The following is a 27,229-nucleotide window of genomic DNA, read 5'->3' as shown; positions in this document are numbered from 1 at the left end:
GGTCGTGCATGTTTATTCTGTGTGGCTTCTGACCGCTTCCCCCTTATCCCGGTCACAAACACACAGACTTCTCAGCGTCCATCAAATTTATTAAATTCACCCAATGCGGAGATACTTCACTCGGGCGTGAGCATCGTCAAATGAGCAGAAAGTAGTGTCGCTGACCTTTGCCTTCATCCCTTGACTAAATGACTCAATCTATTTAGCTGCCTCGTCGAGCCGCCTCCTACCAAGGAACAAAGGTGATCTAAAAGCGCCTAGTCATGCATCGCCATTACCTTCTGAACAACACTATCAAAAATCAAAGTTATTTATACAGTGATAGCAAATAGCTTATAGATGCTTTGCTTTAACTCGTTTCTGTAAATCTCCTTTTCAGGTTTTGTTTTCTTTATGATTGGTAATATTTACTAATGCCAGAAGTGTCTTAATATAGCAATGCATTAAGGTCAAGTTGACTAGATGAGTTGGCTGGGTCAAAGTGTGTAGCTTCTGGTGTCTTTACATCTGCAATCACATTGAATAAATCACGAATATGTGGTATATAACTCTCCTGTCCTTTTTGTACATCATAAGTGAAGAACACTTTTCAGGAAATCTCAAAAACTAAAGAGCTAATTTACTGGTGTTTTTTTATCTAGTGGTTGTGTGAAATGTCTGACAAATACACTTAAATCACTTTATAGGTGCTCTGTTGTATGAGGAAGGATAAACATAGCAGGAAAAATTAAATATAACAGTATGATGAGTTGGGGTATCATTTTGCCCTCGAGGAAGCGCTTTCATTAGAATGCATGAGGAACTAGTTTGCATCTGACAAGTTCACTCAATCATCACGCTACTTGTCATATTCAATTTGTTGATTTCCTGTATACTCTTTACAGAAAGCAATCGTTTCCTGCTACTTTTTTCCAAGCGATGCCAAAGCCAATAAAAAGGTGTTTAATGTGATAAACCCCATTTGTGAATACCTGCTCTTCCATGCGTTGGTACATCAAAGCCAGACCTATTTGCTCCCATATTGTTATTTTATTTTCACCGTGAAAGTTAGCCATTTTGTGATTGCGGTGATATCGAAAAAGTCTTCTCTTTCCTCTCTGAATTCATAATCAAAAAACAATTGCTTGCTAGCAAAGCAGCAGTCAAACTCCATAATCAGGATGTTGACAGTCTTGCAATATCCTGTCCACATGTATGATTATTCTTTATTTATTTGTAGGCGTTTATGGTCTCGGCACATATAATTATTAGTGGATAGTAAACACTATAGTATATGGCTGACGAGCTGTAGGAGTGATATATTTATTTTCACCCTACGCTGATTTTTGTTGTATACATCCAATGTTATTTGTTCAATTATTATTGCCGCAGGCAGTTAGGTAAGGGTACCACAAATGTGAAAACAAACACAAAAGGTGGCGGGAGGAAGTGTTGCATTGGACACCACCTGGGGTTGCATATCATTCATTTGCCACCCATGCCACCTCAGATTAGACTCAGCCATGTAGCAATCAGACTTGAACCTGCTCCAGTAGGAGCTGTCTACCCTGAACTGCCACACCAGGTCCTCTCTGCACTGGAACATAAGCAGCCCTAGGCCGGTTTCAGCCTTTTTGGCCCGGTTTGCATATGTCTAGGTCTAATCTGAGTCTGCATGTAGGGCAGAAGACCAGCGGGGTAGAATGCTACCCCCACCGATTGCCAGTGGTTATTCCTGCATCACCTTGTGTGTGCTTGATGCACTGCAAATGTGAATTGAGGTCAAGGTGGTTCTTCAGTAGATTTTCGAATTAAGGAGAAGCCGTGAAATGGGATCCATTATTATCCAAAATATTTTTTTAAATGCAGAACAACCAGAATAATTTAAGAGGAACTACTCCCTTATTATTCTGATTGGTGTGCTGATAGTAAAATATTTTAGTATAGCATCGTGAATGATATGATCCAGGATGGTTGGACACTGAGGATCCTGTTTTCCCTATCTATCTCTGTGGCTAAAGGGGAATGGATTATTCGTGAATTTGTATTGGACTACTTTATATGTTGTGAGGTGTGCATCACATGTCTCGTGGGTGGCATTATGCATTGAGGACCCATTAATATATTTACTTGCATTACTTGCGATGACGTCAGCTTGATTGGTGAAATTGCTTTCTCTATGCAGGACACGCTGGAGATGTGTGCCCGGGAAACCGAGTTCAAGAGCATCCTGTTCGCCCTCTGCTACTTCCATGCTGTGGTGGCAGAGAGGCGCAAATTTGGTCCTCAAGGATGGAACCGCTCATACCCGTTCAACACCGGAGACCTCACAATATCTGTCTATGTACTGTACAACTACCTGGAGGCAAACGCTCAGGTTGGTGTGGCATTGAGGCCCCCTTTTTGTTGCCCGAATACTGTAGCTCTGCATGCGTTATTTCTGCATCTGTTCAGGCATATTTCGCAAATGTTCCTCTTCAAACACATTTGTTTCCCTGCGTTTTTACCGACTGATTAATCCATTTTTCTTTCCACTTTTAAATGCATTCCTTCCATCACCATCAGATTAATGTGGCAGGATTACTTATATGAGGAATGAATGTATACATTAAAAGCGGAACTGTGATTTTACCATCTGTCAGCTTGTTCTCGGGAGATTAGTTTATTTCTTTTCACTAGTCTGTTGCGATTCTGTATTGCCGACTGTTTCCCGCGCGTCTTCTCCATCTCAGGTCTGCCACTCACGATCACCAGCAGCAGCCAGTGGGCCTCCGGACGCTGCTTCCGGACCAAAACTTTGCCTTTGTCATGTATGGTGTAGGTGTAGAGAGTAAGCTGTGGCCAGAACCAGTTTTACTGTTATTTTTAAACAATTGATTTGTCGCCTCATTTAAACATGATTGCATACTCTAAGCCATGTCTGACACTGTTTCAATAACAGCACAAATAGTACAGTGACATCAAATAATAGTAGCTTAGACCACATTGTTAATAAGGAATCTGATCAATTAAATTAGGTGGCCTACATCTATCTATCTATCTATCTATCTATCTATCTATCTATCTATCTATCTATCTATCTATCTATCTATCTATCTATCCATCCATCCATCCATCCATCCATCCATCCCAATCAATGATGTCTGACTTTGCAAGTAGCCTTTACATCAGACCTTGCACATAGTTATACTTTCTCCAGATCAGGGTTCAATGTTACATTATTCCCAGAATGATAAACAGATTGGCACCGCAGGGTACCCCCACCCCTAGAATGAAAGACAGAGGGAGCCAAAATAAAAAATACACATAGAAAGGCATTTTAACAAAGAACTGCAACCACAATAGCAAAATTATAGCAAATTAAAAAAGGAGATTATTTATTGAGTCTGCAAATGAAACAAGTCTGTTACGTAAGTAAAAACATTAGTAATGTCATCAGTGTTGTCATTTAACGTCATCAGGGATGTCATATTTGAAGTCATGACCAGTGCATGATTATAGTGGTAGTTATGGTTATCTCACCTAACAATAATTTTTAAGTTTTATTTTTTAACAATCATTGCAGTTTAACTCTGTTTTACATGTGTTTCTATCCAGTGCGTTTCTGAGGTATTTTACAACTAAGATATATATTCTAACATATCTGTACTTTAACTCTTTTTGGGTGAATTTCTGAGAATTTTTTAAACATCTGTTAAGTTGTTACAACTACAGCTAAACAGAACTTTAACCTTTTTAGTGAATTTTGTTTTTTGATCATATACTAAATCCAAAAGTGGTGTTCAGACCCTCTGACTAATTAGCCGTAGGTGCCCAGCTCTATGGCTTTTGGTTGTGCACAGCAGAGGTTGACTGTAGGGCGTGGCATATGGCCAGGCTATGTGATCAAATGGCTGTGCTACCCCTGATGTGCATACACATTATGTGTAATGGGACATGTTCACAGGGCCTGGCCCTGCAACCAATTCACCAAGGGCTAGGCTTGCAAACAGCCTTTGGATTAGTGCAGCAGGAGTTGCCAGTGGACCTGACACAGTCTTTGCAACCAACGAACCATGAGAACCCACAAGAAGCTCTTTCTTTTTTGGCCAATGAATAACGATTATTATGGATTAGCCTTTAGCCATGTTAAGGGTAGGGTGTAAGTATGAGAATAATACAAACAATTATTACAAGGGAGTAGTGCTAGCTACTTTTCCCTCAAATACGTAGTCTAAGCATTTTAATAAACTACACGTAAAGTAATTTAATACATTTTCTTTCTCAAGCCCCAGAAATGTCCCAGGAATACTAAATAATGTACCTTTACATAAATTGTAAAGTATTGTTGTGGTGACAATAGCGTGAAAGCTGTCCAGCCCAAGGAGCCTAGAAAGCCTTCAAGTATGTTAATGGAACAGACACCTGAAAAGTCGTGTATTTAATCCATCAGTCATTTAATTTTTGCCTTCATCCACGTGTGGGGACTCTTTCCGTTTGCCTGTTTCCTTTTAGCTGTGTCTCTCAGTTTTGTTCTTTGTCTGTCTGCCTCTCCCTTTCTTCCTCTAACCCCTGTGCGTCCTATCACCCTGATTTGTCGGTTGTTGTCTGTCTCTTTCTGTAGTTTAATTGTGTGTGAATGGCTCTAGGTGTCACCTCTGGAATCCTCATTATTTCTTTAAGCTCCTTGGTAGCCCCTTCTTCTTCTACATAGCCCAATCTTCTTTATTGTTGCCGCATTTTCATCCTCCCCCATTTCTTTTGTCCTTTCTGAGTTATTGCATTTTGTTCTTCCTTGTGGCCCTTTTGTTGCCCCTTCTGGTTTCTTGTTACTCTCTCTGCCTCTTGTTGCTTTCTGTGATCCCTCTGCATCTTGGTTGTTTTTTCTGCCTTTTTTCGTGGGTCCTACGCCGTCTTTTTACTTATATGATCTCTCGCTCCAGCTGTCTGTCTGTTTCCAAGGACCTTCTGTCTGTCAGTGAATCTTTCTAAATATTATTTACTCCGCTCTGAAGTACCCTCTACCCCGGCGGCGCATGATAAAGAATAAACCCAAAAGAGGCGATATGAAGCGCTATAACGGAATCATCTACAGTGAGAAGGGTGATGCTTGCCCATAAAATCTTGCGCTAGGGTAATTTGAGAGTCTGTAAAATTCAGAGGCATGAATGTTCCCATCACAGATGACTAAAATAACTGATCGCTCCAAAAGCGCTCCGTGTAGGACACTGTGTTTTCAGCAATCTAATCAGCTGAGCCCAGTTGTATTCCGATGTGAGGCTGGTTGTACTATAGAGGACCCAAAGAGTGCTTTTACACGAGCCAATGCGTGCTGTGGGAATTGGAGGATATTAAAACATCTCTGTAATGTTATGCACTGACCGTCTTAGCAGCATGCACAAAATTAAATGCATTCCTTTTCAAACTGAGTTCAGACGGGAGATCATAAAATGCAGGCCGCTTTCAGTCTCAAGAAATACTTAGTTTACCTGCGGTGCCACTATAACCATGGGATGTTCGAGGCGCCATTAATAAGTATATTACTTAATAGCGCGCACCTGATGCCAATATGCGCTTTCCTGTGCTAGTTGCATGTTGCATTGGCCACGATAAAAGAGGGAGCACGTTAACAGTGCTAGGAGATTAATTTGCATTGAAAGAGCCCACGTTAACCTGTTTCCTGAACTTGAATCTATTAACAGTTGAGAAGGTGACTCATTGGACTATGAGGAAAAATTGGGGGCAAATATTTTTCCACCCTTTTTGTATATGTTTAGTGTTCCGCGTACAAATGGCTTTGCCTAGTGATAAAGCTGACAATATCCGAGCATTGGCTGAATGATGAGATTACTGTCAACGTTGCTGAGTCATGAGGACATACAAGAGAAGAGACCCCTCTTCCTGTACCCTTGTTCCATGCATATAGACATCACCTGACAGACGTTATGTTTCAGGTGCTTACTTTTCGGCGTGCGGTTGTATGTCTTGCACATATAAAAATAAAATCTATTTGAGATTAGGAATTGGTTCTTGTTCCTCTCTCTGTAGGCCAGCGTCTGTGCCTGCCTACTCCCCTTTTTTCTGTGTTTCATGACATAGTACATTTAAGCACCCTTCCCTGCCTCACATAACGCAGGGGTGAAGCTCCTTCTGTCCACAAAATGGCTCTTTTCAGTTTCACCTCCAATCCTACTGCCACACAGCCAATGATCAAATGCAAGGTTGGCAATGTAAGAACCACCATATTGGAGTCAGGTGCTCCTTGGGTTTCCTGCAGATTCGTGTCATCAACAGCCATAGCCACCCCTCCACGTGGCATACATTCATTGCATGGAGAGGAATTATCTGCTGGGCTATGTCCTACCCTAGAGCTTCCCCATTCCCCACAAATGCCTAACGCCCAAAAAGATGTGGCCTTGGGAAGTATCTGAGCATCATAGGGAGTAGGCTGAAAAGGAGTTTCCTTTTAGAACTGGATAAGTATAATATGAACAGTCAGCAGCAGAATAATAAAAGGAATAGTGGTCAGAGATCAAGTAAATAGGGGAAGGGTGCGGTCTAAAATACTGTTTGCATACATCATGCTGAGTCTGGAACATGGAAAACCTATTTGGAAGCAGCAGCATTTATTTTTCCAATTCCCAGGGTGAAAATTCACCCTCAGTGTTTAAAGACCATAGATAGTAGATTGACAACATGAAAAAAGTTGCCTGTCTACAGCATGATCAATCAAGCCATTGTAGATCAGCGCCCATGCACACGAATCCACTAATGTACTTTAGAGGCCAGTCATGAAATTGCGCTTTGCAGCATAAAATCTGGGCACAGAGAATTGAGTTGTTACCTTATCTAAGACAAAAGCACACTAAAAGTGCACCTTTACTCTGACCATCTATTCACAAATTGTTATTGCGTTACTTAGAGATAGTTTTTCTGCTTACTCCGTGGTTTGGTAGATAAAATTCTTCATATAGAATAAAATAGTCTTTAGAAGGCTAAACTATAACCTTAATAAAAGTTTCCTTTGAAGTTTTAAGTGTGTAAGACAATGAGAACTGAACTCCGTAGAGGCCGAGTGGTTTATGTCACACTTGCAACCTAAGTATGAAAGCCAAATAGTTTTTGACTATAAGAAATTGGGTTATTGGTTGAGGGAGGGTGGAAGCCCCCTCAGGCATCGACCACTTTCCTTGTAAGGGTGGACTGCCAAAGTCTTAAATTAACCTATGCTTAACCCTCTGGTAGTTTGGCACAAAGCTGCCAGGTTTAGCTTAGATGCAAAGTGTTAAGTATTTATGTAGCACACAAACAGTAATAAAGTGAAAACATAAAAGAAGAAAAATCCCTAACAACTTTAGAACAATAGAGTAAATATTAGTAGAATAAAATTATACCAGAACAACAACAATCTAATCAGAAGAATCAGAGACATGCAGTTTTAAAGTTTAAGGTAGATATCACGCCTCAAAACACAAAGTACCACTTGTGGTCATGCTAGACTGTGGAAAAGTCATGAGTTCAGGCCAACCATGACGGAGCATGAGCCGAATACAGGGACCAGGTTAGTCTTGCTGAAAAAGCTACTTTCTCAAAGAGGGGTGCAAAGAGGTCGGTTTGCTGTGGAGGAGGTTGGGAGGAGCAGGGAGAGCACTTCAGATGGTTGTCAATGTAACACAAAGAGCAGGTTCGGCAGAGTGGGATGTCGTTGCTTTAGTGTGAAGAGCTGGTTGGGTGTCGCAGACAGTTGCTTTAGCATGAAGAGTTGTAGTCACTACAGCTTCACGTGAGTGGTTATCACAGGTGGCAGTCTCTCTGCGCAAACAGGCCCATTTGCAGTCACAAACAGCCTAGAACTTCAGGATTTCACCTTTCTTCACAGGAGGAGGTCAACTGCTGCCAGCCAAAGGTCCAGGACCTAGTAAGACACCTCTAAGGAATCAGGATCTCACTCCTGCAGAGGCCTGTAGGGCTCAGGCAGGTCCAGTTGCAGGTCCAGTGAAGCAGGTCAGCTGGGAAGTTGCAACAAGGCCTCTGGAGCTTGTTGTGTCATGTAGCTCAGACAGGAAGTTAACCAACTGACCCTAGGAGTCATTCTGGTTAGCCTGGGATGAAGGGAGCAGGTCCAGTTTTCCTTCTCAGAGACCAAGGCAGTTGTCTGGTAGCAGCAGGGCATTCCTCTGAGGGGCAAGGAAATGTTGTTCCATAATGTCCACAGGGTCAGGGAGTGTACTGACGAGTAGCTCAAGAGGTGTAATATACTGCTTCCAGCCTCTGAAGTGGGGGATAACCCCACACCTGGTTTTGGAAAGTTCTTCCCTTCCCCTGTCAAGGCACCAAGAAGTCTGGGGTGGCAAAGGACTAGAGTTAAGGTCCTTTGTGTGTGCTGGAGTAAAGCCCTTTGAAGTGTAAGTAGGGCAGGGCAAAGCTCAGCCCCCAGCAATCCTTGTAGTAATGCTTATTCTGTCCACACTGAAGCTCTTTTTGTGCCACTGTATGGCAGGAATACACAAACCACATCAGCAGAGCCCTTCACAGTCATGTGACCTAGGATACTGGCAGAACACGCAAATGGTTAGGACTGGAAAATGCCAACTTTCTAAAAGTGACATTTTCAGGATTAAGACTTAAAGTATGACTTTACCATTAAAGAGGATTTTAAATTTCCAATTAATTTCAGTCCAAACAACATATTTTAATCTACTCCCAATCATCCACAATTAGCAATTTTTACATGTAGTACAGTAACCCAGTGTTAGCCAATGGGAGAGAGAGACCTTATAATAGTGAAATTGACTTTAGAAGTTTTCCCCTGCCAGGATATGTAAAACGTAGTTACACATATCCTACTTTTTAAGCGCAATGCACACTGCCATATGAGGCTTTATGGCCTACCTTATGGGTGATTTATAAGTATTAAAAAGAAAAGTTTATGCCCGGCAAAAGGTTTGTTTTGCCAGGCTGAAATGGCCGTTTAAAACTCCCTGGTACTAGGGACTTACAAGTAAATTAGATGTACCAATAAGGGATATGCCAATCTTACCATGTTTTAGGGAGAGAGCACACACACTTTAGCACTGGTTAGCAGTGGTAAAGCTCACAAAGTCTTAAAGCCAGAAAAAACTAATTCAGACACCAGGAGGATTGAGCGCAAAATGTTTAGGAGGGTACCACAGTAAGGATGTGAGGTCTAACACTGACTTGAAGAGGCTACATTGTTTTGGTACCCTCTGTTTTCTCGCACAATAAAATTCCTTTTAGATAGAAAGGAGTCATAGCATAAAATATACCTTCTGTTGCCTTTCCTCGACCATTCTGCTTTGTGCTGTGATCTCACTTTCCTTTCTGCAACATCTTTTTTTGCTGCCGCCTTACCGTTATTTCAGCTTTGCATCAGTGGTTGAATGTTGTAGCCTTCCAGAGTTTCTTCACCGTCACATAAAATGTGCACTCTGACGTGGTAAGGCTATGACTGTCTTTGTACCATTTTAACAATCGCCTTTTATAGTTTGGTGTGTCTGCTTGTTATCTTATTTTATGTATACTTTCCTGGACGTTTAGAATGATTTTAAAAATCTCTCCTTAAAGGATGTTTACTTTTTGGTAAGGTTTTGTAGAGCAGTTGCCAGTGAGCTTCTTGTCATTAACCCCGGTGAAGGTATTGTATCCTAGTTGTTGGTTGCATTGCATGTTGTAGCGACTCTGGAGCTGGAAGAAAAAAGTACGGTGGACATCATCCTGATGCTGCACTGTAAAAGATATGTTCAAAATTCCCTGCTATGTGATAACATCACATGTAATAAATATATGTGGTATTACCACAAAGTGGTGTATTTACAGGGTGCCTGAATAGTGCATCATTCCGATTCCTGCTTCTTTGATTGGGAATTAATGTTGCCCGTTTTTTTCCCATTCCAACTTTCAAAACTCTGACTGTAAGTTATTTTCCCTGCACAGACGTTCACACATTTGCCATATGTCACCTAATAAACATCACGAGAGAGGGGCACAAGATTCAGTAATTCCCTCACATTTTGGATGCCCTATTCTGTGGCCAAACTCCATTTTCATCTCCTGTAGGACTCTTTGAAGGGATTTACACTCCAGTTTACGGAACCAGTAGATCACATGATGTTAGGCAGGTTATCCTGTTCATGCCCTGAGCATGGTTGTTGGAGCCTGCAGGAAGAGGCCTTCAGTTCTACCCATTACTCACTCCTCTGGCATCACAACACTTTAAGGCGATCACTGGAGCCTTCAGCCTTTAAAGGAAAAGTGAACAGCTCAAAAATATGTAGTTTTCCTCAAATCTGCATTTTTCAAAGCTCAGTTTTTTTCTGCATCTGAAGTCTCAAAGGGAAAATGCCTGTGCTATCTATGGGTAAAGTATGGCATCACTGCATCTGTCTTCGGTTAGTGTCTGAACTAGAATTGTGCGTGTCCCTTCTCTATACTAGAATGCAGCTCTTATTGCACAGCGTGGTAGTTAACTTTCAGGGACATTTCCTCCCACTCCCTTCCTGCAAGCCACATTATTAATCATGCTAAACACGTCTCTTCTTTCCTTTGACACGCTGCATATTCTGCTCGGCTTCCAGAGTTTCTTCAACGTCACAGAAAATGTGCACTGTAATGTGGTAAGGCTATGACTGTCTTTGTACCATTTTAACTATCGCCTTTTATAGTTTAGTGTGTCTGCTTGTTATATTTTATGTATACATTCCTGGACGCCGTTTAGAATGATTTTAAAAATCTCTCTTTAAAGGAGGTTTACTTTTTGGTAAAGTTTTGTAGAACAGTTGCCTCTGGGCTTCTTGTAATTAACCCTGATGAAGGTATTGTATCCTAGTTGTTGGTTGCATTGTCAGGTGGAATACTTTCTTAGTACACTCTAATTAATTGTCTTTGCTAGAAAACTCAATGCTATTGAATTATCAATTATGATCTTTGTATCATCTGCCTAAAATAAATATTTGATCATTTTTAGGAAGATATCACAAAAGTCTCGAATTAATGTTACAATTGGTGGTACTCATCAATCCATAAGTGCTATCACCTACATCATGTCTAAATATACTTGCATAAATAATTATTTCCTACTGCAGAAAAATAACCTATTTTTCCATTTCCTGACTAAATTCACCCCAGTGAAGGATAACTCTTTAGTATCTCCAGCTATTTCTCAGTTTACCACGAAACGCCTGGGAACCAATTGTTTCAATATTCACTATCATAGATGACTTTTCTATGGCTCTAGTTCTTGAAACATAGTGGGTCTTTAATACCATATTCGCTTTTATCGGAACATATTGTTACCTTGAATTGTAAACCACAGATTTCAGATTCAATGAGATTTAAGTGATTTTGAGTGAGTAATATGCTTGTTTAGTTCACAGGTTCATCGTTTTCATTTTTTTTCGCTTTCTCAAAACTTTATTTTTCATGTAGTGCTTTATTACTTTTGAGACACGTGACCTAAATTACACTGACTCCTTACATTCTTATTTGTTGAACATTTTGTAGCGCTTTTCTTTCCTTTGATTATGCCCATGTGTAGGAAATTGTTTTATGTTCCTTCTTTTAAAATATTGTTTATCCTGAGCCATCCCTTCTCTAGACTCCTTTCATTTATCGTAGTGGGTTCCTAATTTGTGTTGTTGACTGTGTTTCCTGGTGGTCAGTCATATCCATTAAAGTACTCCATTGTATTCTCATGCATCACCAACATTGTTTTGTAATAATATGTGTAACCTGACTTATATTTTTTTAAAGAAGGTCAAAATGTCATCCTTCGTAGCTGTTCAAGGTACAAACGTGTGACAATTTCATACCCCGATTATTGCCAATCTTAGAGCATACATTTTACACCCTGATGTTTTTTTTTCTGTTTAACCAGTGGTTTGTTTAGTTAATTAAGAACAAGATATGATAGAAAACACCAGAAATGAGTAGGGCCGCTTAAGTACCTGCCTTCTCACATTTAGAATCAGTGGACTAAAAAACCTACAGACCCTCAGGGCTATAAAATGCATGTTACTGTGTTAGATAAAATAATATCAATAATGGAAGTGTATACCAACAATTCAGCGTGTCTTTTAAACAATTATATATAGTTTTTCTTAACACTATCAAATCGTAGGCTGCCAGGTTCTTATGTCGGACTGCCTTTCTCTTTGGCCGTTTCAAAATAGCTAGAAAAAATTGTGAGTGATGCAATTAAATGTGATAAAATACGGCAATCCGTTAACACCTCTCCTGGGGACAATTTTGATAATAATAAAAATCCTGCAAATCAGTGTCATCGACAAAAGAAAGTTTCAAAATGTCTGGTAATACAGCGAAATACTAATTGTTACCATACCTGTTAATCATAATTTACGCCGACTCTAGCTTAAAAAGGAATCAAATGTTGAAAATATGTTTCATTGTGCAGTTCTAGATTTAAAGCTGTCAAGTTTGCATTAGCCTTTTGAAACTATTAACAGGCAGTTTTCCAGTTCAGTTAGGTGGTAAGATAATATTGCACTACTTTAATTAGCAAATTCACATGAAATATGAATGTGATAGAGACGTCTAGCTGCAGATTCCTTACCTTTGAAATTCTCCCCAAGCATCAGCCTGGATCCAGAAGATTTTTTGGAGCAGTCCCCCCTGCATGCTGGTAGGTGGGGTTGATCGGCTCCGCATCCGTCATCGGTGTGGTCTGTGCCGGATTGGACATTGCGAGTCCTATATAGGCGCCACCCAGGTGCACCATCAGTCCTTTTCTTTCCGCACCAGCAAAACACTGATCCAAAGAGAGCTACCCCTTAGTCAGTTTTGACTGGCTTTTTTTGACTTTTTGTCAAGTGTTTTTCAAGTTTCACTCCTGGCATAGCGAGGATGTCTTCTAGGAAGATAGGATTCAGGCCTTGCAGATCCTGTCATCGGGCGATATCCATGACAGATCCACGCCGCGTGTGTCTTTGATGTCTGGAGCATGACCTAAAGTCGTGCTCCGAGTGCCGGGTCATGCATCTGAAGTCTTTGAGGAAGCAGTTCCTAAAGCTGATGGCGACTCGGCACTGGACTCTGTGCAAATTGAGGTCCCGTTTGAGAGGAAAGTCCCAGGACCGGTCGCGGAGTCCTAAGTCGTCGCCATCCCACTCCAAGTCCTCAGGGCAATCAGGTAATTCGAGGCATAAGAAAAAGTGCCTGAAGTTGAAGCACTCTTCGACTTCTCCTTATCCATAGGCCAACAAGACGAAGGAACTTTGATTCCCTAGGTATCGTTTTGTGGAACCGGTGCCTGGGCCGATTCAGCCCCCCCTTGAGTTTTTGGGAGCTGAAGCGACCCCTTCCCAACTCAGAGTTTTATGAGGAAATGCACCTCATTTTTGGGCAGACTGACCCTGGAGTGCCTTCATGCCCGCTGTTGGAGGAGGCCCCTTCGGGTTCTGCACCAGTGGCTCCGGCCCTACGCTGACAGGCTCTGAGAGATCCAGTCCTGGATCCAGACCTGCACCGTGCGTGCCACCTTGACCTTCCCCTACCCCAATGCTGGTGCCAAAGCTCCTGGCACCTTCCGTGCCCATGGGCGGTGCCATCCACATTGCAATTCCTGACTTTCTGCTAGGCTTCAGGGATGAATGGGAGGGGTCGCTGGTACCTTTAGAATTCCAACCCCATGAAGAAATGGACTGGCGTGAAGATGGGATGAGGCCAGCGGACTGGACACTTCTCCAAATACTTGTATGCTTTCTCCCCCTACCGTGGCTACAAAGGAGGAAGCTTCTTTATGTTATGGTGGTGAGCATAAAGGCGGCTGAGGTCCTGGACCATGAACAGCCCTCGCTGGCCATCAAGACCAATCTCTTGACAAAGTTCCTGAAACTGGGAGCTTCTACCTTAGAACCCCAGCTCCCATTTAATGATTGCCTGATGTCCTATTAGGTACTTCATCCAAAATCCAGCCACCATCGCTCCATACTGGGGACCCAAGTTCACAACACCCCACCCCTGAGAGTTTGGTGGTCCAAGCCTCTACCTCCCATGGTGCATTCCTTTCTGCTCTCCTGGACAGGGAATTCAAAAGGTTGGACTCACTTGGGAATGAGATGTTTTCTTCTGCCAGTCTTGCATTGCGGTCTGGGAACACTGCATAACCTTTGGGTCGTTATTCCCATACACTGTGGGATATAGTTGTGCAAGTGCTGTCACAGGTCCCAGAGGAGGCCCAGGCTGTACTGTCTCAGGCAGTTGCTGATGGGATAGGTGCAGTAAAGTTCACAATTCATTGGGAACTTGACAAGACCGACTCGCTAGGTAGAGTGGTTTCTTCAATAGTGGCCCTGAGGCGTCATGCCTGGCTGAGGAAGGCTGGCTTTTCAGGGGATGTCCAGGCTTCTTTGATGGACATGCCCTTCGATGGCATTGGTCTCTTCAGAGACAAGGCAAAGTCAGTGCTCGAGTGCTTCAAGGATTCTCATGCTACGGTCAGGTCCTTGAGTCTCCTTGTTCCCCTCAGTCTGCCTTTCACCCCCTTCGTGGCTACAGAAGTGGTCTCCAACCATGCCCATTCCAATCAACCACTGTGCTGCGCATGCTGCCCAGCCTCTGTGTGGCTGAGGGTGTGGGACCAGCTGACCTCGTGGGTCAGGTGGCCAGAGGTCTGGTCCGTTCACCCCCTCCCCCCAGCAGCCTCTAAACCTTCTTAGTCCGACTCTCCCCCTCCATGGCCAGTTGGCGGTAGGATCCCTCATCATCTGCTCCGCTGGCACTCCATTACGTCAGACAGGTGGGTTTTTCAGACAATCTAAAGGGGCAACTCCCTCCCCTTCAAGACTACTCCTTCATCAATGCAACCTTCCTACAATATAGTGCCCTTCAATGGCACTTGTCTTTTCAGAGACAAGGCAGAGTCGGTGCTTGAGTGCTTCAAGGATTCTCATGCTACGGTCAGAGCCTTGGTCCTTTCAGTGGCCCCTTGGCCCCTTGACCCCTCAGTCTGCCTTTCACCCCTTCTGACTACGAAAGTGGTCTCCAACCATGCCCATTCCAATCAACCGCTGTGCCACGCATGCTGTCCAGCCTCTCTGCGGCTGAGGGTGTGGTACCTGCTGACCTCGTGGGTCAAGTGGCCAGCGGTCTGGTCAGACCACCAACCCGGCACAATGGCCTCTAAACCTTCTTAGTCTGTCTCTCCCCCCGATGGGCCAGTTGGCGGTATGATTCTCCATCATCCATTAAGTCAGACAGGTGGGTTTGAGACTACTTCTTCATCCATGCATCCTTCCTACAATAGGATGACGGTGGATCATTTGTCCCTTCTCCTCATAGAAATTATGGCTCTCTTGGCCAAGGGAGCCATTAAAAAAAAACAGCCTTCCTTGTGGCAGTTACATCTGCCTGCAGAGTGAGTTCCTGTGCCAGAAGTAGGCGGTGATTGCTATTCCCACTACTTCCTGGTCCTTTAAAAGGACAAGGGTCTCCTTTGGTCCCCAACCTCTTCCTCAAGAAGGAGAAGTTCAAGATGCTCACATTGGCTCAGGTCCTGTCTGCCCTGGACCCAGGAGACTGGATGGTAGCAGTAGACATGCCGGACGCTTATTTTCACATCCCCATCCTGCCTGACCACAGATGTTACTTGCAGTTCATGGTAGGTCACAAGTACCTTCAATTCACCGTGCTCCCCTTTGGCCTAAACAGCGCACCTCATGTGTTCACCAAAGTGATGGCGGTGGTTGCAACTCATCTGCAGAGATCAGCAGTTTCAGTCTTTCTCTATCTCAACGACTGGCTGTTGAAGGCGAGCTCGTCCTAGGCTGTCGTCTCTGACCTCCAGACTATGGTGGACCTCTTTCATTCACTGGGGTTCACTACGTGCCAAAGTCACACCTGACTCCCTCTCAGATGATCCCTTTCATCTGAGCTGTTCTGGACACAGTGTAGTTTTAGGCCTATCCTCCTGAGTGGTGAGTCCAGGATATTCAGGCCCGATGTTTCAGTCTCTATCATGGATTTAGGTGAGAATGACTCTGAAGCTGCTGGGCCTCATGGCCTCTTGCATCCTGCTGGCGACACATGCCAGAAGGCATATGTGGGCTCTGCAGTGGGACATAAAGTTCCAGTGGGCAACGCATCAAGGGAATCTCTTCAACAGAGTCCAGATCTGTGAAGGAACAAGGCAAGATCTGCATTGGTGGTTAATGAACCGTAATTGGGTAAGAAGCAGATGCCTCTCCCCAACCAGATCTGACAGTAGTGACAGATGCATCACTCCTGGGATGGGGCAGCCATCTGGGAGAGGTGAAGATCAGAGACATCGGGTCTCCGGCAGAAACAGAACTCCAGATCAACATTTTGGATCTCTGTGTGTGATCCTGCTGGTATTGAAAGCCTTTCTTCCCTCTATCAAGGGGAAGCTGGTGCAGGTGCTCATGACAACACCACTGCATGAGGTACTGCAACAAGGAGGCCGGGGTGGGGTGGTGGATCCTATGATTGGAGCAGGGCTTAATTTGTAAATAAAAATGTGCCAGTGCCCAAAGCTCGCCTCTGAAACACGTGGCTTCTGCAATTAAATGTGCAAGCATGGAATACTGAGGAAATGTAATTCTGAAGCCATCTTGGGCCTCTTTAATCCATTTACAGTCCTTTCCCCTTCTGCTCACTCTTACAGCTTTCTGGTTTCTCCCATCGTGAAGCTTTTTTGTTTTTCTCTTCCTCCGTCTTTCCTGTATGTGTCTTTTGATCACAGTAAAATGCTTGAGGCAGAAAAATAAGTGCCAGCTCTGCACCAAAAACCACTGGGTCATATTAAGCACTGGTCAGGAGACTCTGCACCTCTGGATGTGGCTGGAAGTGCAGGGCATTGGCACACATCTTGCCATCGCTTCGGATGACACCCTGAGCAATCTTGCTCCTTTAATCTGAGTTGGCCAGCAGGCAGCTTAATTAATCATTTGCTGTGGCATGGGTACCACTGACTCTGTGGGTTGGGCTATGGTCTCTTCAGTAGTACAACATAACTGTGTCTGGTTAAGCACCTCAGGATTTTCGGAGGCTGTTCAAGCCACTTTAATTGACATGCCTTTTGATGGCACCCATTTATTCAGCACACAGGCTGACTCTTCTTTGAAGCGTTTTGGCACCAGTTGGGGTGCCAGCGACTTAGATCTGTTCCTCTCTACCCTCTACCTCACCAGTTCCTCCTGTACAGACTTCTATAATGAATATTTGTCTTTGCTTTTTCTCACAAGATAAGCCATGCCTTGGCAGTGCCCATTAGATTTTTTTCTTTCCTACACCTGTTCCACCTAATGGTGCCACCCGGTGAGGTGTTGCCACCTTCTGCAGGTCTTATTCTTTCTTATACTGTCAATCACAGGTTGTTGGTCTTTTCGCCTTCCCTGGGGTGTATATTGCCTTGTTACCCTATGTGGGTTTTCACGCCTGCTGCTTCAAGATGTTTTTCCTTTCAGAAGTTGGGTTTCTAGCCAGTTCTACTTTCATAGTTGGTGTTTTGCTCACATTGTACTGATGCACTGTTGCCTTGTTCCCTGTCTGTGGCTTTTATTATTAGTATTTGGTGCAGAAGTGGTGGCTTTACACTTCAGGTCTGTCAGTGAGAGCTCTTCAGCTGTTTATTTTTGTTTTTTTATTCCTAAAGATACCTGATATACAGGTCATACAGTTTCTTTACTCTGAAGAAGAGCTTGAGCTCGAAAGTTGATACCTTCATGGTAAGTGCCTTACTCAAGGTGGTGTGTTTGTTGTATGCCTTGTGAGCACATCTCTATCCATATATATATATATATATATATATATATATATATATATACACAGACAGAGTCAAGATGGCTCAGCTTGTGAACTTTTAAACCTTCATTTGTGGGTTCAGACTTTCTCCCTCTGCAGAGTGTTATTTTTTCTAATTTATCTCATAAATGTATGATCCTTATAGGAAATGTTTGATATTTACAGCGCCATGGGAGTCTCAGTATATTATTTACCTTCTAATAAGAGAGTTATTTAAAATATTCCTCTTATTAATCATGTTTTTTATGTGAAGTTTCTCTTATATTTCTATGTAGTATTTGTGTAACTGTATGCTTCATTTATGGGCGTTCATCAACAGAACGATGTTCCATTTATGGGGGATTATAAAGCATTGAGGGTGTCTGTCTCGTGACATTTCTTATGTTTAGTAGTAGAAGTTTTCTACTTTTGATAGATTTAGTACATTCTAAAATAGAAAGTTATCATCTTCTGGGCCTTAGGACAATTTGTTTTGGTCTTCAAAGTTTTGTGTTATTGCCGTTGCAGTTTAGTGGCTCTTCTACACCTGTGTGTAGACATTTGTTACTTTATACATGTCTTTGAACATTAGTCTTTCATTTTCCTGGCATTATATCATGCTATCATAAGTCTCCCTTGAGATGTATTCTCCCTGTATTCACTTTATTGCACTTAATATTCCTGACTCTTTAGGGGATGTTCTGACACATCTGTGTTATTATTTAAGATTTCCTTCTTTTCTGAAGGAAATTTCCCTCTACTGGTGTACTTTTTCTTCTCTATGAAGATGTTCATATCTTTTGTACATGAGGGGAATAGGTGTTCGCTTCATAACTTTTGTAGGAGAATTGTTTCTATATTAAAGGATCGTTGCTCTTCTAGGTGATAACTATTTTTACCATTCAACTGACTCTAGTTGTTGGTGGTTTGGGTTCCCACTTTGGGGAGTGTTCTCCCTAGATGGAATGTACAAAATCAGTTGGATTCTTTTTATTATAGAATCCTTTAATTTTCCGGTTTCGGTATGATAACCTTTTCTATATCATCTGTAAATGGGACTCTAGTCATTCAGTAGGGTCATATACTTACCTTGGTTTACGCTAGGCTAGCAAGGTTTGTTTTTCATACTTAATATCTAATTCAACTTTACAGTACTATTGTTTAATGGTGATGTCTCAGGCAACTTGCATTACTCTGACAGGTTGGACGGTTGTTGCTTTCCTCATTGGTATGATGGCCACTATAGTTTCCATATTGTTATATCAGTATTGTCTGACTGATTACATGGATTTATTTTTATATTTATATGTATATATATATTTTCTTGTTAGTACATAGGCATTTAATTATTTTACTCCTATGTTAATATATTTATTAGGGATATCCAAGAGGTATTGTTTCATCTCTAGTTAACTTTCCTGGGTAAAAGACTGCTTCTGTGCCAATAGTTTCTATTGTTGTCTTCAACTTCTTTTTTGGTAGAGCATTCTTCATACTTTCTCCACAGGAGATGGACCTTTTTTGTGCCTTTTACATGGCAGGTCTGGCTAGGACAGGTCTTTAGTGGCATAGAGGTATTGTTCAGTGACATTACCTGATGATCTGTTTTTTACAGATATTGTGGTCTGGATATAAGAAAAAATAAATTTATATTCATAGGGTCAATTGGCAAAATTGTCCTCTATCATGCGTAATGTTATCCTCATGCTTTCAATATCCTATGACTTATTACTGGAGTCCATTCCATAGTTCTTATGGGACGAGCATGCATGGTTTCAGATCACATCAAGGGTGAGAATATTTTTATATTCCTATTGTTGGTTAGCTTCTGATATAGATTTGTCTACTAACATGGATCATTTTATTCCCATGCTTTTTCATGTCTTATGCTGTTACGTACCTGTTGTTCCTTCCACAGGTTTTTATGTTATAGAGTTATTGCTCACCTAAATTATTATGAATGTTCTGTCTTTTTTGTGTGTTCTAGACTGGTTTTGTTCTAGCTAGAGACTTTTAATGGTCTCAGTTCACAGAACCATCCACCGGGAATTGTATGACTTTGGTATCAGATGAATAAGTTACTTACCTTCGCTAACGCATTATCTGGTGGAGACATGATCTAGCTGCAGATTCCTTAACGACCCTACCATCCTCCACGGTCTGTGAACGGAGTCCTTTATTGTCTCAAAGATTTTGTTATAGAAATTCATATCATGATTTGAGAATTCAGTGATTATTTGACACAATGGTGTCTTAGTTTAACACACTGTTTCAATAGGCAGTTTCTACATGTGGCTCAATTTGTTGGGCGTGAAAAATAGTTACATAAGAAACAGACATAGGCGCATCTGAGAAGAGATTATATGGACTCCGTCAATGTCACGTCCGGTGGACGACGTTGGTACATAGTCACGTAATGCCCTCTTCCGACACGCAGGCATTATTGGGGAAAAACTTCCAGATCCAATCTCGTGCTTGAGGAGGATTCTAAAGTAAGGAATATGTGGCTAGATCCTGTCTCTACCAGATAATGCGTTACTGAAGATAAGTAACTTGTATGATAATCGCATACCATACTTTTACACAGATTTGTGTGCTTTCTGATCTTCTCTAGATGAGAACCCACATGTGTTTTCTGGAGGTACTGATTTTTCTTGTTTTTTCCAGATACCAGTACATCAAGTATCAAAGTCAGATAAACAAGTATGAATGTGCTGTGTAATAAACACTCCATATAAATCTATACTGTCAAGCAAGATTTGGTAAAAAAAAAAAAAAGAATAAAAGTAACATGGTGTCATATTAGGGAAAGTTTTGCAAGTAAGAGATGTGGCATGTCAAACACCATTAGTGCAGAAAAAAATATGTTGTACATCGAGGTAATATAGCCAATGTGATCATCATCTCCAGACTGCATAATATGTTATGTCTTTTCACCTGTACAATTAGACATGCATAGAAAAATAACAGTGTAATAACCTTAATGCAAGTGGAAAGCTAGATGATTGTAAAGCAACTCACTGTACTGTGAGACACTCTAGGAGTATAGATTACCTCAGAGCCCATTGGGAGGAGATGTGGCCTAGCTCCTTGAGCTGCTGCCTTTGGAATCTTGGGACCCAGGTTCAAATACAGGCCTCAGCACTAGACTTATCATAATGCAATTCTGTGCAAATCACTTAACCTCCCATCTGCCTAAAAATGTGAAATGCAATGTGTATAAAATTTATTTGTTAAATTCCCACTTGATATATACAATCATACTCTCCCAACTCCTCACATACCATACAGCTCTACTGCTTCACAGCTAGGCTTGCACTATATGAATGCCAATACATACAAAAATTGTAGGGAGATCACCAAATGTATAGGATTTTTGCCAGGGAAATCAGTGGTTGAGAAAGTTGAACAGATGATTGTAAGAAAGCGGGTTATTGTTTGAAGTGGGTGACTGTCCACCTCAAGGAATAATAACACTCCTTGTCAGGGTGAACCTTCAAATTCACTAAATGAACTTAAGCTCAGCTCCCTGGTAGCATGGCAGAATGGACAGGCTTAGGTTATAAGTATGTGTAAAGAATTTTTGCAGGACCAAAACAGTGATGGAGTCAAAATACCACCTAATAAAAATCTCAAACTGAATTAGAAAAAATAAGGAAAATTTACTAAACAAAATCACACAGAAATAGCAAATTCAATAAAGGAGACCAGAGATATGAGTTTACATAGTTTTAAGCATAAATAATGCCAAGTAGCATCAATGATAGTCTATGAAAGTGGTAGCCTGGGACCTAGGCATCATTTGAGGCTCAAAAAGATTTTTAAGTCCCATTTCAGAAAGGGAATTTGTCACTTTCGGAGAAGAAAATTCCTTTCTGAGTGAGCTGCTGCTGAAATTGCAGCCACTAGCATGGAACAGAAGGCCAGATACTTGAAGCAGGTTGGTCCCACTGGAGCTCTGAAGCTTTGGAGATTTCTTACTGAAAATTTGTTTAAGTCCCAGTGCAGAATTGAACCTTGAGTAGGATGAAGCCGAAATTTCATCTGTCGCTGTGGAATTGCTGGTCGGATATTTTTTCCAGCAGGTTTCTTTGGAGGAACCGTTTTCAATTTTCCAAACTTTCTTCTGGTGCAAACAACCAAAGGAGTACACTTTTAAGGCTCCCAGGACCTCGGAAAAAGGCACTTAAAGAATCTCCAGGTGTCAGGCAGAGGCCAGCAGCAAAGTCTAGGTAACATTGGTCAGCTGGACACTTAAGGAAAAGGCCTCTTGCAGGTTGTTGTGTGCCTGTAACCACACAGTAGGTCCTCTATCTGACCCATGGAGTCCACGTCTTTGTCCTGAATGCAAAAGGGAGCAGGCCCAGTCCTCCAAGGATTCTCTCAGGTCACAGAATGCAGGTCCAGTCCTCTTCTGGTCTTCCACAGGTCCAGTACATGTTCTAAGGTTGATGCCCAAGGATGCCACATTTTACCCGACTCCAGCTAGTAGTTAAGAGTGAATCCTGGGAATCCCTGGAGTAGTGTTGCCTCAGTTTTAAGGAAGTTCTTGTTTGCTAGACTGAAAACAGCTCCTCACTCTCAAAATCAAAGATGGGAAAACCCTTCTCTCCTTGTGCAGAGCATGTGTGGCAAAGACCAGGGTAATGAGCAGACCCCTCCTCTGAACTCAAAACTAGATCTGGGGGTAGCTTCCCCCCACTTGGCTTGGTGCCCGCATGACTATGGGGACAAAGGCTGGTGGCTTTTCCAAGAGTCACCTAACATTACTTGTGACAAGGAAGGCCTCTTTGGTATAGATTAAGAAGTTTCCACTCCTCTTTCACATCTCATCCAGGCTGGAAAGTGGCTGGAGAGCTAATGCAATTTAGCCTCAACCAGCTTCAGGCATGGTAAAGGTAAATTTCTAAAAGTGCATTCCCCATACATTCAATACAAATCTGAATTACACCATCAGATTGGATTTGTATTAAATGTAAAATAAGTCTTTGATAAATCTTTGAAAAGGAGAATGTAGCTAGTACAGGTCAAAAGTTATGGATTAAAGTGTGAAGTCGCTACTTTGACTTTTCCTAGTTGACAGTTACAGCTGACCAGTGACAGTTGTTTTGGCCTAGTGATTGTGGGAACGTGCCATTTCTAATGTCACAATTGCTCCACGTTTAAATGTTATGTACCCTACAATGTGGGCAGCACGGTGTGCTTAGTGGTCACTTAATATATTAAATCATGTTGCTGCTGAGAGGCTACACAGGGTAGTCCTAAAGCTCTGTTTTCACTGCTACTGGATGACACAATAGGCGCTGCAGTCCACACATGGCATTTAACTTCCTGGCCTTGCGTATAGTTCCTACACCATATACTAGGGACTTATAAGTAAGTTAAATAGGTCAATTAGGGATAAACCAATGTAGCCATGGTTAAAGGGTAACATAGGCACTTTACTCTTGTTTAACACAGGTAAAGTGCACATAGTTATAGGTCCAACAAAATAAAGTCCAGAAGAAGGCACAAAATCTGGGGCGACCATGCACAAAAGGCAGATTTCCTATGACAGTCTTATAACAAGCTTAAGAAATGTGGTTACTGGTTGAGGGGGTGTAACCCTGCTCAAGCATGAACCACAGTCTGTCAGGGTGAAGTCACAAGCAAATCCTAAATTAACCTGTGCTCAACTCTTGTGTAGCTTGTCACAGACCAGTCAGACTTAACTCAGAGGCAATGTGTGAAGCGTTTGTGCAACACTTTAAACAATAATAAAATAAAGACACTACCAAAAGGGATCTTACACCAAGTTAGAAAATAGAGTACATTTTAATAAATGAAAGAAGACTAAAACAGCAAAAATCCTATCAGTAGAACCGGAGCTATGCAATTTTAAATATTTAAGGGAAAATAGTGTGAAAAGGCACAAAGCACCAACTGTGAATATCTTGTCTTGGTTGAGTCACAAGTTCAGGCTGACCATGTTGGAGCATGGGCTAGTTTCAGGGACCCATTTAGGCCCACTGAACAAGAGTACCTCAAATCCTGGCTGCAAAGAGTTGCGCAGCCGAGATGTTGCATTGGTCCAGAGGAGCTGCGAGGCTGATATGTGAGGTGCTGCATCCTTTTTGAGAATACCGTTGATGAGAGGCTTGCAATGTGAGGGCCTGCATCAGAGATGTGTTGCACAGCAGTGGTTCTGATGGAGCTGCAAGGCATCGATGTGAAGCCCTGGCATCTGGAAAGTGCACACAGCAGAGTACGACTCACAATTGTAGAGTCCAGGTACTGGTTACAAGAGACTAGCCCTTGGAGTCACTCTGGTGGTCCTCAGTACAGGCTGCAAGTCCAGTCCTTCTGACCCAGGCAGAAGGACAGTAGGTGAACACAGTAACTGGCATTCCTTTAGGGCAACAGTCCAGCAGAGAGGCAGTCCTTTCAGCAAGATAGCAGTTCTTCTTCCTAGATGAGTCTTCCACAGGTCCAGAAACATACTGAAAAGTTGGTGTCTAAGGTCCAATATTTATACCTGGTACCTTCTTTAAAAGGAGAGAAGCTTCTATAGGTTTCCTTTTTAATTGCACATTTCCTGCCTCCCCTGCTCTGGCTCCAGACCAATTATGGGGTATACACAATCCTTTGTGTGAAGGCAGGATGCAGCCTATTCAGGTATACATAGGGTTGTGCCTAACTCCACCATTCCATCCTACCAGTGATGGCCCATCGAGGCACACCTAAGTTCTCTATTGTGTGTGCCTGTCTAGGAAGACTACACACAGACCATATGCCAACTCCACCCAGTCATGTGACCCAGAGACAGGCTGCGGGCACTAAATGGCTAAGACAGGAAAATGCCAACATGCTAAAAATGCCATTTTCAAAGTTGTAACCAAAAATGTGATCACTATAAAATAGGATTTTTCTTTACAATTCCAAAGACACCCAAACATGAACTGTTTACCTATTTCAATTTGGAAGTTACAGCTTATTAAATGTAATAAGGTAACTCTCATATCCAAAGGAAGTGGTAGGCCTTGCAATAGTGAAAAACGAATTTGATTTTTTTCACTATCAGGACTTGTAAAAGTAAATGCCCTACTTTTTAAATACATTGCACCCTGCTCTCTTGGCTGTTTAGTTCCTATCCTAGGGGTGACATACATATTAAAAAGAAAGGTTTGGGCCTGGCAAAAGGTTTATTTTGCCAGGTAGAAATCACAGCTTATAAATGAACACACAGGTTGCAATTGCCAGCCTGAGACATTTTTAAAGTGCTACTTAAGTGGGTGACACAATCATTGCTGAAGGCCCACTAGTAACATTTAATTCACTGGCCCTGGGCAGAAGTAGTGCCACTTTACTAGGAACTTACAAGTAAATTATATATAGCAATTGGGTATAAGCCATTTCTACTATGGTTTAAAGAGAGAGCATAAGAAGTTTAATACTGGTTAGCAGTTTTAAAGTGCACACAATTCTAAGGCCAGCAAAAACTAGATCAGCTAAAATGGAGGAGGAATTCAAAAAGTTTGGGGAAAAACTACCCTAAGGCTGACAGGTCTAATACCAACCATCTTGTATATACCAGATGATTCTCCACAGGGTAAATTGAAACTTTGCATGTTTGTATGTGACTAACATATCGCCAGTCTAGCTGCAGGCTAGAGCTCTGTACACAATAGGGTTTTATGCCGGATAGTGCACACAGATGGAAATGCTGAGTGTAGAATAGCTATATGACATCAGTGGTGTGGGCTACAGCTCAGATGGGAAGTGTGTGGGAAGGACAGGGTTTGGCAAAACTGGTGAGGAAACCTTTTATGTATAGGCTTCTGGCTAATTATACAGTAAAAGTAAACTGCTGGATGCATACCTCTGTAAGGACTTACTGGCAGTAATCGAACAATTTACTTAAAGGGTTAGAAGGTTCATTATTTCTATTTGATTGAAGGGAAGCTTCAGCAAAAATATGTGATCACTGCCCAATTATTAAGTGAAGTTGGAGAAAGTATCCTTCAGCTGCCTGCCACAAGTATTGATGTCAGATAAATCCAGTGAAATTGGTAGAGTTAGATTCCCATTCACGTAGCAGTTCAAAAAGCAACTTTGTTCACCCAGATGATCTAGAACGTTACATAGTATCTACATCACTCTATAGCACAAGTCTGATACACTATTTAAAATATTAAATGGGGACTGACTTTTTAAAATTAGGGGCAACAGGAAACATCTGCTGAAGTGTGATTGATTTTAAATTTATAATAATCATCTGAAGATTTTTTTTTCTGCAGGGAAGGATACATTTTCTGTCATAGGGTTTCTACAGGCTGTTTGCTTTGCTCCAACATACTGAGTTTGGAAAACAGTAAAGCCTGACCATTGGTACGTGCAGAACATTTACAACTTAGTTTCCATTGAAAGCTTCCCTTTGCACTGCATTCTCATTACATGGCTTAGCTAGGGTAGGTCTGGGACAGAAAACAGGCCTGGGCACTAAATTAAAAGTGGCCCTCGTTAGTGAATTAAGTAGCTAAAATAATTACCCATGTTTTCAAATTTGGGCGGTTTTAAACTTTTAAGGACATGCTGTAGTGTTTTGCAATGTACGAAGCCCCGTTGGATTTGAGCTTGCTGCAGTCAATTTAGTTTTTATAACAGGGAAATCAAAAGTAAAAACTGCCCCAGCAGGCCATAAACCAGACCCACACACTGACCTGTCTGACCAGCTCGTCGGACACTGTCTGACTGCCCTACAGGCCAGTCCAAACCCGGGCAACAGCTGAACCTGTAGTTTGATTTTATATCATAAAAGAAGATGGAACTGAACGGTTTTTTTAAGAGAGTCTAATAATATTTGATTATGATGTTAATAAACTTAGGAACAAAAAGGGCCAATTAGTGTTTTTGGATTAGACAATTTTCTGCTTGTTCTGCAAATACCCTCATGATTGTTCTTGATGAGAGTCTGGATATCATTCCTACTGGAGTGATCACTTCTCAGTTGTTGACCATTTCACTGTGTCCTGTCATGAGAACAGTTTTGTACTTGATTGACATTCCCAGAAAAATGTGTGAAGTTCAGCTGCATCAAGGAAATATATTCTTAGGGTAGGTACTCAAGTATTTCCGTGACTGGTTGCCCCTGGCAACAGTAATCCAGTTAGTTGTGAGTGGTGTCTCTGTCACATTCTCCGACTGATATCCTGCAAGTATGAACATAAAAGACTGGTATGTTAGGAAAGCTCTCTCCTAGAATAAACCCCTATTTTATTTTTATTTTTGAGGTCTATGGAAGTTCTCTGTATCTTTAGCAAAGGGAGGAAGTTGTCACCCTTGCCCTCAGACTCGAAGCAATAGAAACAAGAAAAAGGATATTGCCGAAACCCATCTATTTAAAAAGCTCAGGGGCAGATTTAAGAAAAGTGGCGCCCTCACCTAGTGCAGCGACTCTTTCCTTGCACCCCTTAGTGCCCCTCCTACTGCCACCATATGTGTGCTGTATTTATTATAG

At 42.0% G+C, this 27,229-nt stretch overlaps 1 protein-coding gene across 1 annotated transcript in view; it reads left to right on the top strand.

The window, feature by feature from the left end:
* DNAH9 (dynein axonemal heavy chain 9) overlaps nucleotides 1-27,229 on the top strand; it is a 975,671-nt gene that overhangs the window by 746,596 nt on the left and 201,846 nt on the right. Inside the window, exon 64 of the mRNA XM_069200368.1 lies at nucleotides 2,165-2,356. Coding sequence (XP_069056469.1) covers nucleotides 2,165-2,356 — 192 coding nt within the window. The remainder of the gene's footprint in view (nucleotides 1-2,164; nucleotides 2,357-27,229) is intronic.

The sequence above is a fragment of the Pleurodeles waltl genome, chromosome 7, assembly GCF_031143425.1.
Source record: "Pleurodeles waltl isolate 20211129_DDA chromosome 7, aPleWal1.hap1.20221129, whole genome shotgun sequence".
NCBI classification, from domain to species: domain Eukaryota; kingdom Metazoa; phylum Chordata; class Amphibia; order Caudata; family Salamandridae; genus Pleurodeles; species Pleurodeles waltl.
This window is presented reverse-complemented; position numbering and strand designations above follow the sequence as displayed.